The sequence below is a fragment of the Erinaceus europaeus genome, chromosome 3 (assembly GCF_950295315.1).
Source record: "Erinaceus europaeus chromosome 3, mEriEur2.1, whole genome shotgun sequence".
In the NCBI taxonomy this organism is placed as follows: Eukaryota; Metazoa; Chordata; class Mammalia; order Eulipotyphla; family Erinaceidae; genus Erinaceus; species Erinaceus europaeus.
Window position 1 is genome coordinate 68,984,796 of NC_080164.1, and position 16,651 is coordinate 69,001,446.

Sequence of the window (16,651 nt, forward strand, 5' to 3'; positions counted from 1 at the left end):
CTAACAACTATAAGCATATAAAGTGGAGCCAGGTGGTGGCACACCTGTTTAAGCGCTCATACTACAGTGTGCAAGGACCCAGGTTCAAAGCTCTTGTTCCCACCAGCAGGGAGGAAGCTTCACAAGAGGTGAAGCAGGACTACAGGTGTTCTGTTTATCTCTATCTCTTCTATCTCCCCCTCCTCTCAATTTCTTTCTGTCTCTATCCAATAATAAATAAATAAATAAAAATAGATAAATAATTTTTTCCTTCATAGCATTTTAAAAATATTTATTTATTTATTTTCCCTTTTATTGCCTGTGTTGTTTTATTGTTGTAGTTATTACTGTTGTCATCGTTGTTGGGTAGGACAGAGAGAAATGGAGAGAGGAGGGGAAGACAGAAGGGAGAGAGAAAGACACCTGCAGACCTGCTTCACCGCCTGTGAAGCGACTCCCCTGCAGGTGGGGAGCCTGGGGCTCAAACCAGGATCGTTATGCTGGTCCTTACACTTTGCGCCAAGTGTGCTTAACTCGCTGTGCTACCGCCAGACTCCCCCAAAACTTTTTTTAAGTGTATTCAGGGCCCAAGTAGCAGCACACCTGGTTGGAGCGTACATGTTATCATGTGCAAAGACCCACCCAGCTTCAAGCCCCAGTTCCCACCTGCAGGGGGGAAGCTCCCCAAGCAGTGCTGCAGGTGTCTCTCTGTCTCCCCCTCCCTTCTCTCTATCCTATCAAATAAAAAGAAAAACAGACAAACAAAAATGACCTTCAAGAGTGGTGGATTCGTCATGTGAGCAATAACCCTAGTGGTAGTAAGAATAAATAACTAGGAGTGGGGGGGGGGGAAGAATAAATAACTAAATAAAAATAAAGTAGATTCACATGAGAAATCTAAATTAATTGTTAAAAACATAAGACTCAAAGAAATGATCAAAACAAAAAGCTTTCATACTATTTAGATGAAGAAATAATACATTTATAAAGAATTGACACCAAGTTTGGACTTGGGTAGTAAATGAAGGAAGTAACAGTTTGTTTATACTATCCTATGGGTTCTAACTTACTACCTCTGGTTCTAAGGGTGTCTTTGGACTCTCAGTGCTGGGAGGATATCTTTCTCAGGAGATTTATTTCCAGCTTTAAAGACACAGTGGAGGGCAGGAGGCCTGTCTTTCTTGAGCCAGCTACTTCTCAAATAACTTGACTTCAAAACAAGCCATACGTCTGAGGGCAGCACGTTATGAATGACATGTTTGCCCTCGATTAGGTTGTAACTTTCCTTTCATGACTACGTTCTGACCCAAAAGTCATCTTGCTGGTTTGGGTGTAGAATCCAGCCTGGGTGGCAGCATCTGCCCAAGGGCTCTTAAAGGTCAGCTCTAGGAGTGAGGCTCTAGTAATAGGAATTAAAGAGCAAAGCTCTAAGTATTAGGAGTTAAAATCCCCAAGAAAGAGTGGAGAGTAGATAGCATAATGGTTATGCAAAGAGACTCTCCTCCCTGAGGCTCCAAAGTCCCAGGTTCAAACCCCCTATGCCACCATAAGCCAGAGTTGAACAGTGCTCTGGTAGAGAAGAAAAAAAAAATCCCCAGAGAAGTTGTTAGTTTTATAATGATTTATTTATCCATCTGTCTCTCTCTAGATATGTAACCCTTGGGTTTTGGTTGTTATTTAAATGTAGGCTCCTGGCATCTGTTTCATTTGCTGCTTTTGGAATATGTGATTCATATACTTCAGTCATGCCTAGAAGAAGAGGAGGAGGAAGACATGGGAAATCTCAAGAAAATGCTTCCAGATGAACAACCTCTTGTCCAGCCAGACCAGGCACTTTTTCACCCTCCAGATTCTTCTCCAACTCAGGAGCATGAAAGACTAGGTGTAGACCCACCCCAGGTGACCCTGAAGCACGTGGACCAGAGCCTATGTCCTGTGGGTATGAGCAGTGTGGTCCTCAGGGTCCTGGGCTTCCTGGTAGACACCGCCACAGGCAATAAGGTACATGGATTGACCTGACTTCCACACAGTGTTAGCATGGGAGCTAAGGGCTACCGTGTGGTTAAGCAATCCTCTGGGGGTGGAGCAGTAGCACAGCGGGTTAAGTACAGGTGGCACAAAGCGCAAGGATCGGCGTAAGGATCCTGGTTCAAGTCCCCGGCTCCCCACCTGCAGGGGAGTTGCTTTACAAGCAGTGAAGCAGGTCTCCAGGTGTCTCTCTTTCTCTCCCCCTCTCAGTCTTCCCCTCCTCTCTCCATTTCTCTCTGTCCTATCCAATAACAACAATAACCACAGCAATGATAAAAACAACAAGGACAACAATGATAAAATATTTTTAAAAGAATTTCTGTTACATTGAAAGAGAAGAAAGGAAGAACAGATATTTTTTTAAAAATAAAACCCTTGTGGGAGACAGAGGATGCTAGGAAGGACAGTCTTAGAGGGAGCACTATGGAGATTTGCATATTTGTTCTTCCAGTTATTACCAAGGCAACCTTGGGGCTATTACACAACCCCTCGTGAGTTGGAGTTATGCTAGCTATGAAATAGGAGTGTCGACAGCATCTCCTCACTACATTTCATTGCCCAGCACTGAGAGCCCTGTTTCTGCTCTCTCCTTCCTTCCAGCTGTAGTCCCAGAGGAGAATGATAACTGAGGGTTAGTGGAGCCCAGGGTAGGCCACCCCCAGACATGCCAAAGTGACATATTGATACTTTTGAATTAAGGTGGCTTAAAAAAGGACAAAAAGGAAACTGTGGGGAGTTGGGTGGTGGTGTACGGGGTAAGTGCAAGGACCCACGCAAGGATCCCCGTTTTGAAAACCCCCCCCCACACTTTCAGGGAGGGTCGTTTCACAAGCAGTGAAGCAGGTCTGCAGGTGTCTGTCTGCCTGCCTGCCTATCTGTCTCTGTCTGTCTGTCAGATCTATCTATCTGCCATCTCTGACCTCTCTAGTTTCTGTCCTCCTCTTCTTAGGGCATCTGTCATCTGATCTAGTGTTGTAGGGAAAGGGTAGATGTGAGATCAAGAAGCCAGGCCTCCGATCTCTGTTCTATGGTTTACTTGCCGTATGACTTTTTTTGCAAGTCATTTAGCTTCTTTGAGTTTTAGTTTCTTCATCCTTGACATGAAAATAAGGACAGTGGTTTGGGAGGTGGCTCAGTGGATAAAGTGTTGGGATTCTCAATAAGGTCCCAAGTTCAGTCCCTGCAGCACATCTGCCTGAGTGATGTCTGGTTCTCTCCTCTCCAGAAATGGTGAGTTAGGAATGTCTCTTCAAATCTGATGATTTGGGGAAATAAGTAGGTAGGTCTAGTACACATTTTACTAGGCTCGAATCTCCTGTCTTCCACTTGTTAGCTGAGTACCTTGGGTAAATTGCTTAATCTATCTGTTCCTCAATTGCTTTAGCTACGAAATGGGAATAATAATCCATGATTCCTTAGGGCTGTTACGAGGTTTAAGTAGTTTAGAATTCTGAGAGCATAGTAAGTATCCATAGCCATAAACCACCATAAGTTCTCCCACACAGCCTCCTAATCTGAGCACCTTTCCACAATACTTTTTTTTTTGCCTCCAGGGTATAACTGAGATCCGGTGCCAGCACTGCAAATCCATTGCTCCCAGAGGCCCTTTTCTTTTTCCAATTTTTTAAAATTATTTTAAAACATTTATTTGCTAAAATATTTGCTTATTATTTTAATATATTATCTATTCATTTTATTTACTTAATTTTTTTAGTGATTTTTAAAAAATTTTATTTCATTTATAAAAAGGAAACACTGGCAAAACCATAGGATAAGAAGGGTACAACTCCACAGGATTCCCACCACCAGATCTCCGTATTTCATCCACTCCCCTGATAGCTTTCCAATTCTTTATCCCTCTGGGAGTATGGACCCAAGGCCATTGTGGGATGCAGAAGGTGGAAGGTCTGGCTTCTGTATTGCTTCCCTGCTGAACATGGACGTTGACAGGTTGATCCATACTCCCAGCCTGCCTCTCTCTCTAGTGGGGCAGAGTTCTGGGGAATCGTAGCTCCGGAACACAATGGTGGAGTTGTCTGTCCAGGGAAGTCAGGTTGGCATCATGCTAGCATCGTGAACCTGGTGACTGAAAAGAAAGTTAACATATAAAGCTAAACAAGTTGTTGGCTAATCATGAACCTAAAGGCTGGAGTAGTGCAGATGAAGAGTTAGGGGGGAGCTCCATTTTGTAGATAGCTAGTAGGCATATTTTAATTATATTCCAAAGGGTCTGTGGCTATACTAGGTTTTGTTTTTTTTTCTTCTCTTTATTGGATAGGATAGAGAAAACTTGAGAGAGGAGGGGAAAGCATATAGGGGGAGAGAGAAAGATAGACACCTGCTTCATCACTTGTGAAGCGACCCCCCCCCCCCCCCGCAGGTGGAGAGCAGGGAGTTTGAACCTTGTGCAGGTCCTTGTGCTTTGAACTATGTGCGTTTAACCCAGTGCACTATCGCCTGCCCCCCCATAATACCTTCTGTCCAATCACTTAGCTGCTCTGAAATTTATTGCAACAGAATTTCACCTGTATTTAGTGGTTGTAAATAACAGAGAAGAAATAAAGCCTTAATTGAGCTAAATAATGAGGCTGTAAAAGCAGATGAATGCCAGATAATCCAAGGTAATATACATTAGAGATTAATTAAACCCGCTTCTGTTCCTGCATGCCTGCTGAATTAGCTATAATGACTTAAACAACCTAACACCAAAAAGTTCCGCTTGTCTAATTTTCACTGCACTCACTATTCAACATTTGCACTCATCAACAAAATGCGCACCCCCTGTGTTCATCCACATTCATCTGCCACGAGTTCACACCCCTGCACATCTGCAGCAGGCTCACCCTCTGAGCATGTCAGCACTGCCCTGTACCTACCGCAATAGCCACAGTCAGCAGTCTGAATGCCCTGGACATCTGTCACTCATCTGCAGTCTAACAATGACCTGAATAGTAAGATGCCAAGGCACATTTAAGAAAAAATTGGAGAATCACACTAACATTAAGTAAAGAATATTCTTTTTTAAGTATGTTACACAGTTTTTTGTTTTGTTTCGTTTTTGCTTCCAGGGTTATTACTGGGGTTCTGTGCCTGCACCACGAATCCACTACTCTTTGAGGCTATTTTTTCCCTTTTGTTGCCCTTGTTGTTTATCGTTGTTATTATTATTTGCTGTCATTGTTGCTGGATAGGACAGAGAAATGGAGAGAGGAGGGGAAGACAGGGAGAGAGAAAAATAGATACCTGCAGACCTGCTTCACCACTTGTGAAGTGACCCCTCCCCTGCAGGTAGGGAGCCAGAGGCTCGAACTGGGATCCTTCAGCTGGTCCTTGTGCTTTGTGCAGTGTGCGCTTAACCTGGTGTGCTACCACCCAGCCACCCGGCTCCCATTACACAGTTTTTACGTTAAGTTATATACTCTATATTTAAAGAATATATATATATACATATGTATATATATATATATATTTTTAAATAAGTGACTCATCAACCATAGAATTAAGGCAAAGAACTTTTTATTCTTTCTTTTTTTGTGACTAATTTTTTGTGTGTGTGACTAATAGTGGGTTACAAGATTCTAAGATTACAGGGTACAGTTCCACACCACACCCACCACGAAAGATCTGTGTCGCCACCTCCCACCTCCCAAAGATAACCACCATAGTTCTCACAAAGTCTTAGAAATAGTTTGTTTGCTTCTGGTTTTTTGCATGTTTCTCTTGCAAGTTCATGTGTATCAGTTCTCTAGATTGCACATATGAGTGGACCCATTCAGTAGTTGGCAGAGGCCTTTTATTTTTTATTTTATCATTGACTTAATATTGATTTACAATATTATAAAATAACAGGGGTATAATCCCACACCATTCCCAGCACTAGAGTTCTCTGTCTTCATTGCCTCCACTGGAAGCTGCAGTAGTTCTCCCAAGGTTGCAGATATGGGTTAACTATTAAATATATTTGCCCTTTTTTTTTTTCCTATGGTCCTGCCTTCTTTTCCTTCCTTTCTTTTTCTTTTTAAAATCTTTTTTTATTTGCTTATTTCTTATTGGATAGAGACAGAGAGAAATTGAGAGAAAGGAGGAGACAGAAAGATAGAGAAAGAGACTTGTAGCCCTGCTTCACCACTTGTGAAGCTTTCCTTCTGCAAATAGGGACCAGGGGCTTGAACCTGGGTCCTTGCACATTGTGGTGTGTGTACTTAACCAGGTGGGCCATTGCTTGGCCCCCCTTTTCTTCCTTTCTAAGTCACACCTACATCTATTACTACTTCTGAATGTCTTTCCTTTTTCCCCTCTCCTCTCTCTGGGTCCTGATGAAGTTGGAGTCCAGAGCCCATTTCTCCCTTGCTGGAGTATGTAGCAAAATACATTTTGGGGTGGGGAAGATAGGATTTCTGGCTGCTGTAATTGCTTCTCCACTAGATATGGGCATTTGCAGGTCAATCCATACCCCCAGCCTGTCTATGTCTCTGTCTCTCTGTCTCTCTGTCTTTCTCCTTAGTGGGGTAGGGATCTGGAGAGGTGAGGTTTCTGGACAACATTAGTGAGGTCATCTGCCCAGAGAAGTCAGGATGGAATCATGATAGCATCTGCAACTTGGTGGCTGAAAGGCAGTAAGATATAAAGCAGGTCAAAATGACTAATGAACAGGAGCCAGAGCAGATGAGAATAGAGATCTTAGGGTGGAAAGAAGCTGGGAAGTCCATTTTAGGTATGTTCCTAGGGGCCCATGATTTTCATAGTTTTTGCTTGAATTTGATAGTTAACATGGAGAAGACAAAAAAAAAATACTGTCGGGAGTTGGGTGGTGGTAGCACAGCGGTTAAGCGCAAGTGGCGCAAAGCGCAAGGACCAGCGGAAGGATCCCGGTTCGAGCCCCTGGCTCCCCACCTGCACGGGAGTCACTTCACAGGCGGTGAAGCAGGTCTGCAGGTGTCTGTCTTTCTCTCCTGTTGTTAAAATTCGGAAGCTCCAGCTGGCCAGGCTAGATTCACGGGCGGGTAACAAAGACGACCAGAGACATACGGCTGGGCAGGGAAGCTGTATTTCTTTATTCAGGAACAACGATTCATAAACTAAACCAAACTAATCACCAAACAGAACCCTGCTGCCTCTTTCCCCTGCGGCGGCCCCAAGCACTCTCGAACTCTGCAACTCTCCAACTCTCTCGGGGTTCCCAGGGGCGGGGCCAAGCGGGCCCTCGAAACTAACTGGACTGATCCAATTTTCTTGGCGGGGGAGAGCTAGAACAACCCAATGTAAAGCATACAACACTCTCCCTCTCTCTGTTTTCCCCTCTTCTCTCTGTTTCTCTCTGTCCTATCCAACAACAACAACATCAGTAACAACAGCAACAATTAAAAAAAAATGGGGGGCCAGGAGGTGGTGCACCTGGTTAAGCGCAAACATTACAATGTACAAGGACCCAGGTTCAAACCCCTGGTCCCCACCTGCAGGGGGAAAGCTTCATGAGTGGTGAAGCAGGGCTGCAAGTGTCTCTCTGTCCCTCTCCCTCTCCTCTCAATTTCTCTCTGTGTCTATCCAATAATAAAGAAATAAATTAAAAAAGGAAAAAAAGGAAGAAAAAAAACAAGGGCCACAAAAGGGAAAATCAATAATTATAATAAAAAACATTAAAAAAAAACATTTAAAAAATACTATCTGGGAAGGATGGTGTCAAAGTTGAGAACAGGACTAGAAAGTTGGTTTAGGGAAGAGAGTAGTTCCCAAACTTGAAGAGAATCTATGAATAAAATTAATTATTGTGGTCTGGGAGGTGGCATAATGGATAAAGCACAGGACTCTCAAGCATAAGGTCCCAGGTTCAATCCCTGGCAGCAAATGTACCAGAGTGATGTCTAGTTCTTTTTCTCCTCCTATCTTTCTCATGAATGAATAAATAAAATCTTTTAAAAAATTAACTGTTTACCCCACCCACCTGACTCAGGCCCATATCTATTCATATTTAATACAAGAGCCTGTGTAGCCTCTGAGTCTGTGATCACATCCGGGAACATTCTAGGTGCTCTTGTTTCAGGACCAGTCTTCCTCGAGTGGCAGAATAGGATGACCCAGTCTCCCTTCAGAAAGTGGGGCAGTCCCTACCATTGCTACTCTATAGGGAAGGCAAGGTCCTGGAGATGCCCACAAGAGGGCTTGTGCTGATGTTCCTGATGGAAGTGACCAGTGACGGTAAAAAGAGGAATCAATTAGAAGTCTAGGCCCATCATTATTTATTACTTGTCAATAGGTTAAAAAGCATGTATAGGGGCCAGGTGGTGATGCACCTTATAGAGAGCACACACAGTGCATAAGGACCCAGGCTAAGCCCTCACTCCTCACCTGTATGAAAGAGCTTCATAAGCAGTAAAGCAGTACTGCAGGTCTCTCTCTTCCTCTTAATTTCTCCCTGTCTTTATCCTAAATAAATAAGCTTTTTTTAAAGCATGTATATATACACTTTTATATATAACTAATGGGAACTGCTGGTGAATCAGACTAAGTAAATACTTCTACTCATACCAATCTTCTCAGGACTCCCTGGAATTAAGGAAAGATGGCAGGCAGGCATATGATCTTTTTTTTTTTTTCTTCAGATAGGAAGACTTGCTCAGACTGGCCAGAACTGGCACATAAGCTACCATCAGAAAATGTGAATTTCTCACATCTATTATTTTCCAATCAAGTATCAATTTAATTATTTTTTTTCCAAAGGAAGTTTTTTGTTTTTTGTTTTTAAAACACTCCAAAGACTTTTTTAAAAAATTTTTTTTAAATATTTATTTTATTTATTTATTCCCTTTTGCTGCCCTTGTTGTTTTATTGTTGTAGTTATTATTGTTGTTGTCGTTGTTGGATAGGACAGAGAGAAATGGAGAGAGGAGGGGAGGACAGAGAGGAGGAGAGAAAGATAGACACCTGCAGACCTGCTTCACCGCCTGTGAAGCGACTCCCCTGCAGGTGGGGAGCCGGGGTTCGAACTGGGATCCTTATGCCGGTCCTTGTGCTTTGCGCCACCTGCGCTTAGCCCGCTGCGCTACAGCCCGACTCCCAGCAAGTTTTTCTTATTGTTCAGCCAGTAAAAATGTATTTTGTGGGGTTGGGTAGTGACGCATTTGATTGAGTGCACATGTTCCAATGTGCAAGGACCTGGGTTCAAGCCCCTGGTCCCCGTCTGCAGGGAGGAAAAAGCAGTGGTGAAGCAGAGCTGCAGATGCTTGTCTGTCTTCTTTTGTGTTTCCCCTCCATTCTTGATTTCTCTATGTCTGTATCCAATAATTAAATAAAATAAAATGAAATTTAAAAAAATTTCAAAGACTCTCTTTAAAAATGTGTTTATGGAGACTTAGCACTATATTGATCCATGGCACTAAGCACAAATACAAAAGTCTAAGATACATTGTCAATACAATGTGTATGATTTAAATATGCCTCAGGAGTTCCTTCATGATTAAAAAACAAAGTCTGCACTTCATTACCAGCACTGCAGTGAACATTCTTTAAATTACTATTTATTATCTTTATTTATTTATTTATTGGATAGAAGCAGCCAGAAATCTAGAGGAAAGGGGGGTGGCTGAGCAGAAAAGAGAGAGACCCCTGCAGCACTGCTTCACCACTTGCAAAGCTTTCCCACTGCAGGTAGGGAACAGAGGCTTGAACCCGGTCCTTGCACACTGTAACCTATGCACTCAGCCAGGTGCACCACTACCCAGTCCCGACATTCTTTAAATTATTAAGGAAAACCTTATGCTCCACATTTCTTTCTAGGGGCCAGGTGGGGGCGCACCTGGTTGAGCACACATGTTACCATGAGCAAGGACCCAGGTTTGAGCCCCCAGTCCCCGCCTGCAGGAGGAAAGTTTTGCAAGTGGTGAAGCAGGGCTGCAGGTGTCTCTCTCCCTATTTCCCCCTCCCCTCTTGATTTCTGACTGTCTGTATCCAATAAATAAAGATAATAAAAACTAAAAATAAAATTTTGGGAGTTGGGCAGTAGTGCAACGGGTTAAACGCAGATAGCACAAAGTGCAAGGACGGGCATAAGGATCCTGGTTCAAGCCCCCAGCTCCCCACCTGCGGGGGAGTCGCTTCACAAGTGGTGAAGCAGGTCTGCAGGTGTCTATCTTTCTCTCCCCTTCTCTGTCTTCCTCTCCTCTCTCCATTTCTCTCTGTCCTATCCAACAACGACATCAGTAACAACAACAATAATAACCACAACAAGGGCAACAAAAGGGAATAAGTAAGTAAGTAAATAAATAAATATTTTTTTAAAGAATAAAAAAATAAAATTTCTTTCTAATAGCAACTTCTTTTTTATCAGTAAATGAGGTTTACTTTTGTTAAAATTTGCCTTAAATCCTCCTTCTCCTCTGTAATCTGAATAAAGATGTTGGGAAAATTTTTTTTAAAAAAAATTTAAAGGATAAGGAGTTGCACCATCTAAACCAGAGCTGATAAGTGCTTTGGTTAAAGGGAGGAGGGGAAGGAGTTGAAGCACTTTGTACAGTTATGACCAATGGTTGTCTGGGCAAAAGAACTCTGCACTGATGAGCCATTTTTATTAATCTGTTAAGGATACCAAAAGCACACTTCCATGTACATTGACTGTTTCCACAGTTTTTCCCCTCTTTACAAGTAAAGCTACTGGTAAAGTAGATTCCACATATTTGATGGATAGTGGAGGGAGGGTCTGTGTGGAACCTGGAGTCAATGACCTCAGCGCAGAACTGATTAGAATGCAAGGATTGGCTTGGGCCATAGATCACCTGAGGTCCTGGACTCAAGCCCCAGCACTGCATGGGAAGGAATTCCATGAATGGCAGTGGGAGGAGTTCCATGGGTGGCAAGCAGTGTGTGTTTTTTTCTTTCTTTCTTTCTCTCCCTCCCTCCATCCCTATCCTCTCCCCCTCTCTTCCTTTTTCTCTCACCTCTTACTCTTGACCTGGAAAAGGAAGAGTGAAAATATTGGACTGGGAGTAAGTATGTATATTCATACTTACTGGTGGTATGATGTATATTCAAGACCCTATGCTGGGATATGAAAAAAAAAAAAAATTAAGGGTTGGCAACCGAATGGACTGCAACCAAAATGATTAGTACACAGTCACATGGAGATCTGGAACATGTCACAGACTCCTTCTTGGTTTTTACAACTTCCAGTTCTTAAGTGAGAACTGTTGGTTTTTCTCTCAGTGCCTTGTAAACACCAGCCAGCACCTATTCCCTTTCCTAAGGTAAGCCCAGCTGCTCCACTCCTCATGACAGCCCTTCTTCTCTCTTACACTGTTCCGGGATATATTCCTCCCGTGAAGTCCTCAGCAGACCCCGAGAGACCAGGATCTCCTTTTTTGAAATTTTTAAAAATATTTATTTATTTATTTATTTCCTTTTGTTGCCCTTGTTGTTTTATAGTAGTTATTATTATTGTTTTATTGTTGTCATTGTTGTTGGACAGGACAGAGAGAAATGGAGAGAGATGGGGAGGATAGAGAAAGATAAACACCTGCAGACCTGCTTCACCGCCTGTGAAGCGGCTCCCCTGCAGGTGGGGAGCCAGGGGCTCGAACCGGGATCCTTACGCCAGTCCTTGCACTTTGCGCCATGTGCACTTAACCCACTGCGCCACCGCCCGACTCCCTCAGGATCTCTTATAGTAGGAATATACACACTGACTTCCCACTGAGGTGGGGCACAAGGAACTTGAGTGGTAGAGTTCCGTTATTGGGTCCTGCAATAACCCTCTCGTTTTATGCTTTTCCTTCCTCTTAAACATCTGTCTTTCTCTCTCTCTCTCTTAATAGCTCATCCAGGTATTACTGGAAGACAAAGCCACCAAAAACGCCATTAAACTCAACCTCCCTGTGGGACAAGAAGCCCTCGTCACCCTAAAAGATGGACAGAAATTTATGATTCACATATCAGACGTACCCCAAAGCTCTGAAAATATTTATTTCAGGGGAAGCAATGCTAATATGTGAGACTATTTATTTGAATAGTGTATGTGAAAACAGAGACTTATAAAATATATCTTAAAAATATATTAAATAGTAAAGCATTTATATTGATAAGATTTATGTATATAATAGATGTAGTATGGCCTATTTTATGTTTATATGTATTTCAAGGATTTAATTTTTGATGTAACATATAAACTGATTTGGAGAATAGTTTTTGCCTCTGTGACTTTTCTTTGAGATTTTCCAAGTACTTCTATATGGTTACTTAGCAGAAAAGAAATTTGAGAACTCTTATTAAGTGAAGAGGTCAAGAAATGAATAGGTCGGGAGTGGGTTGGTAGCACAGTGGGTTAAGCCCAAGTGGCACAAGGACTGGCATAAAGATCCCAGTTTGAGCCCCCGGCTCCCCACCTGCAGGGGAGTCGCTTCACAGGCGGTGAAGCAGGTCTGCAGGTGTCTATCTTTCTCTCCCCCTCTCTGTCTTCCCCTGCTCTCTCCATTTCTTTCTGGCCTAACAACGACAATATCAATAACAACAACAATAATAACTACAACAATAAAACAAGGGCAACAAAAGGGAATAAATATTTTTTAAAATCCTTTTTAAAAAAATGAAATGAATAGGTCAAGCTGGGGAGAAGGCATAATGGTTATGCAAAAATACTTTCATGCCTGAGGCACCAAAAGTGCCAAAGAGCTGGTTTATGATAAGGAAGGAAGAAAGGAAGGAAGGAAGAGGAGTCAGGAGGTAGCACAGAGGGTTAAGCGCATGTGGCACAAAGCACAAGGACCAGCTTAAGGATCCCGGTTCGAGCCCCTGGCTCCCCACCTGCAGGGGAGTCGCTTCACAGGTGGTGAAGCAGGTCTGCAGGTGTCTATCTTTCTCTCCCTCTCTCTGTCTTCCCCTCCTCTCTCCATTTCTCTCTGTCCTATCCAACAACAACGACAACAATAATAACTACAACAATAAACCAACAAGTGCAACAAAAGGGAATAAAAGGGAAGGAGAAAGAGAAAAAGAAAGTGAGTAAGTCTCCAGAGGAAGGCTAATGAAGAATACGAGCTGGTATAATCAACAAAAAGCAAATGGTAATATTGTCTTATTGTTAGTGCCCCAATTGAAGTAGAATAAGTAGAAACATCCCCTCAAGCAGTGAGGAAGAGGTAAATGCAGTTTGATACTACTGTTAGATTTACTTACCAGGTCACTAAATCATTCCATGTTCCTTTGGTTCATCATCTGGAGCTTCTTAAAATGATACAAAATTGTGACCCAGCAATGTCTACAACAAATTAAGCTACCCTGCATTTTTTATTTCCTCTTTTTGTTGTACTTCTAAAAAGTTATTGAAAAGACTCTAGATCATTGTTAAGCCAGATTCATATTTAACATCTAATTATAATGTTTAGAAGGACTTAAACAATCCACACTTAACACTTCTGATATAAATGGAAATACTATAGAATATAGTACTGCTCTCATGTTACGTAAGAAATGAACTCAAGGGAGTCGGGTGGTAGCTCAGCGGGCTAAGCGCACGTGGGACAAAGCGCAAGGATCGGCATAAGAATACTGGTTTGAGCCCCTGGCTCCCCACCTGCAGTGGAGTCGCTTCACAAGTGGTGAAGCAGGTCTGCAGGTGTCTATCTTTCTCTCCTCCTCTCTGTCTTCCCCTTCTCTCTCCATTTCTCTCTGTCCTATCCAACAACAACAACAATAAAAATGACTACAACAATAAAAGCAACAAGGGCAACAAAAGGGAAATAAATAAATAAATATCTATATTAAAAAAAGAAATGAACTCAAATTTCCTAAATGCTTGGAATTTGTAAAGGAATACAAAAACAATTGTTGGTAGATTAAGAAATATTTGTCTTTGTGGTTAAAAAATAATCATGTTAGACTCCTTTACCACTATATTGAATATTATCTCTCTTCTTAAGCTACTTTTAAAAGTTATTTGTCAAGGAATAATTGAGACTTTCCCTACTGTTCACTCTTCAGTGAGTTTACATCTCATCTGTTTGCTGACATGGAAGTAGGCAGGTGGTAGGTAGGCTGACTCAAAGAACAAAGGCACCAACAAGATTTATCAGCCTTGGAGTGTTTTGTTTGTATATTGTGGGGGTAAACTAATTAGCTGAGAACTAGCAGAGGGCATTCTGTCCTTAGGAAGACCAGCCAAGTTTAACAAGGAACGAGTTAATCTCTATAGGGCTAGAATTACTACCACAGTAACAAAGACAAAAGGAAGAGGGTTTGAGGATCCTTGAAATGTCCCAATTCTGATCTGGCAGTAAAAATTGTCATGAAATGTATAATTGGATTTGATTCTTTTTCTGCATGTGTTAGGTACAGAAATATATACTGTCTCCAGGGTTATTGCTGGAGCTTAGTGCCTGTACCATGAATCCACTTGTCCTGGTCACCATCTTTTTCCATTTTTCTTGTTGGATACAACTGAGAGAAATTGGGAGAGGAGGGAGGAGAGAGAGGGGGAAAGTGGAGGCGGACTCTAGATAGCTAGATAGCATCATGGCTGTGCAGACTCTTATGCCTAAGGCTTCAAAGTCCCAAGTTTAATCCCCCCACACCACCATAAGCCAGAACTGAAAAATGTTCTAGTAAAAAAAAAAGGGGGTGTTTGTGTGGAGAGAAAGCCACCTGTAGACCTGCTTCACTGCTTGTGAAGCGACCCCCCTGCAGGTGGGGAGCCGGGGGGCTCGAACCAGGATCCTTGCACCAATCCTTGCACTTTATACTTTGTGTACTCAACCCAGTGCACTACTGCCCAGCCCCCCAGAAAATACTTTTTTAAAGAACTAAAAGGTATTGAATACTAAAAAGTATTGGGAATTGTGTTTGGGGATGGAGCTCTACCTGGACCTATAATTGCTACAGTTGTCTTCCTCCTACTTGGCTCGTTCATGAGCTGAAGCAGGAGACTGAGTGGGGAGACCCAGAATCCAGCAACAACCCCCTACCTCACCACAGGCTTCAAAACCAAGTACAGTTTTCAACTGGGGGAGTGGGGAGGCTCCTAGAAAACTTGGCATTCTGATTGAGAGGCTTGAGTAGACTCAGGCTAGATTTAATTTTTTTTCTTTTGGTAAAACACTTCCAAGTGCTGTGTGATTCTTACATTCTACTACTTGGCATTATAATATCCCTTTAAGGTTTGTGTCCCCACAGATTCTCATGTTAAAGACCCTGACCCCAGTGAGATGGTGGTATTAAAGATGAGGCCTTTGAGAGGTAGTTAGGGTTCAATAAGTATGAGAAGCTGGGGACCTTCTTTCTGAGGTTATACAGCACCTTAAAAAAGAGGAGAGTGGGGGCCTGGACTAGCATAAGGATCCTGGTTCAAGCTCCCAGCTCCCCACCTGCAGGGGGGTCGCTTCACAAGCAGAGAAGCAGGTCTGCAGTTATCTATCTTTCCTCCTCTATTTTCCTCTCTTCTATCCATTTCTCTCTGTCTTATCCAAAAACAACAGCAGTGACAACAATAACAATCAATACAACAACAAGGGCAACAAAACGGGGGGAAAAATGGCCTCCAGGAGTGTTGTTTTCCCCGGGCTGGCTTCACGGGCGGGTAACTGACAACCAGGGACTCATGGTTGAGCTGTAGGCAGTATCTCTTTATTCATGCAGGACGCAGCACAATCTAAGCCGAGCTAAGCTAAACTCAAGGTACCCTAAAACTCACAATGCTGTCTTTATATATACTTGCCAAGTAGGGTGGAAACAGGATGTGACATAGAGAGGGTGGAGAGAAAAGTGACTGGTGAAAATCAGAGTGTGACAAGGAGGGGGCGGAGCAGGCGAGAATCCTATCACTGAACCACCAATGCCCTGGAGGGAGGGTGGTGCTTGTTAACAGTGGTTATGTAAATAGAATGCAGTGGTTATGTAAATAGAATAGTGTTAAGCAGGGGGGATTTAAATCAAATGAAACAGAAGGGGTTTTTAGAAGCATACCAACACAGGAGCAGTGGATTCATAGTGGGAGCACTGATCCCCAGTGATAACCCAGCAGGCAAAAAAAAAAAAAAAAAAAAAGCACAGCCTGGATACTTCAAGACCAGAAAGCCCTCACTATGCATTGAGTCTCCTAGCACCTTGATCCTGGAACTTCATAGCTTTCAGAACTGTGAGAAGTGTCTGCCATTCATCCCCTCCCAACCCCCATATTACTTATTGTTGTTGTTGCCAGGCCAACATTTTTAGATAGAGACCTCAGGAAAGACACCATAGTGCAGAAGCTTCCTCGAGTGGGCCAAGCTCCTGTTTTGTTGTTGTTGTTTTTTTTTATCTTTATGCAGATTCCTCTACGAAATAGCAATCTGTACCTTCATGTAAGAGAATAAAAGGCAAGAGAGAGAGAGAATAGAAGACTGTGCTACAGAAGGAAAAACACAAAGCAGCACTTGAGGAGGACCTAGGTGGGAGGTTAGAGTGTTATGCGGAAAACTCAGAAATGCTACACATGTACCAACTACTGTGTTTTATTGTTGACTGTAAACCATTAATCCCCCAGTAGAGAAAGTATCTAAATAAATAAATAAGTAAAGGCTGTTGTAAGCCTCTTCAGACACGAATTCCCTTAACCCTCTCACTCCTTACTCCCTACGAGGTTCTACTGCGCTCTTGGTTTTCTAAGGCAGGACTGGGACACAAAGCT

The 16,651-nt window shown here is 42.7% G+C and overlaps 1 protein-coding gene across 4 annotated transcripts in view; it reads left to right on the top strand.

The window, feature by feature from the left end:
- RFX8 (regulatory factor X8) overlaps positions 1 to 12,176 on the top strand; it is an 85,304-nt gene extending 73,128 nt beyond the window's left edge. For all 4 annotated transcript variants that reach the window (XM_060187429.1, XM_060187430.1, XM_060187431.1 and 1 more), the window contains 2 exons: positions 1,667 to 1,980; positions 11,811 to 12,176. In XM_060187429.1, coding sequence (XP_060043412.1) covers positions 1,667 to 1,980; positions 11,811 to 11,987 — 491 coding nt within the window. In that variant the 3' untranslated portion in view covers positions 11,988 to 12,176. The remainder of the gene's footprint in view (positions 1 to 1,666; positions 1,981 to 11,810) is intronic.
- The last annotated feature ends 4,475 nt before the right edge of the window (positions 12,177 to 16,651 follow it).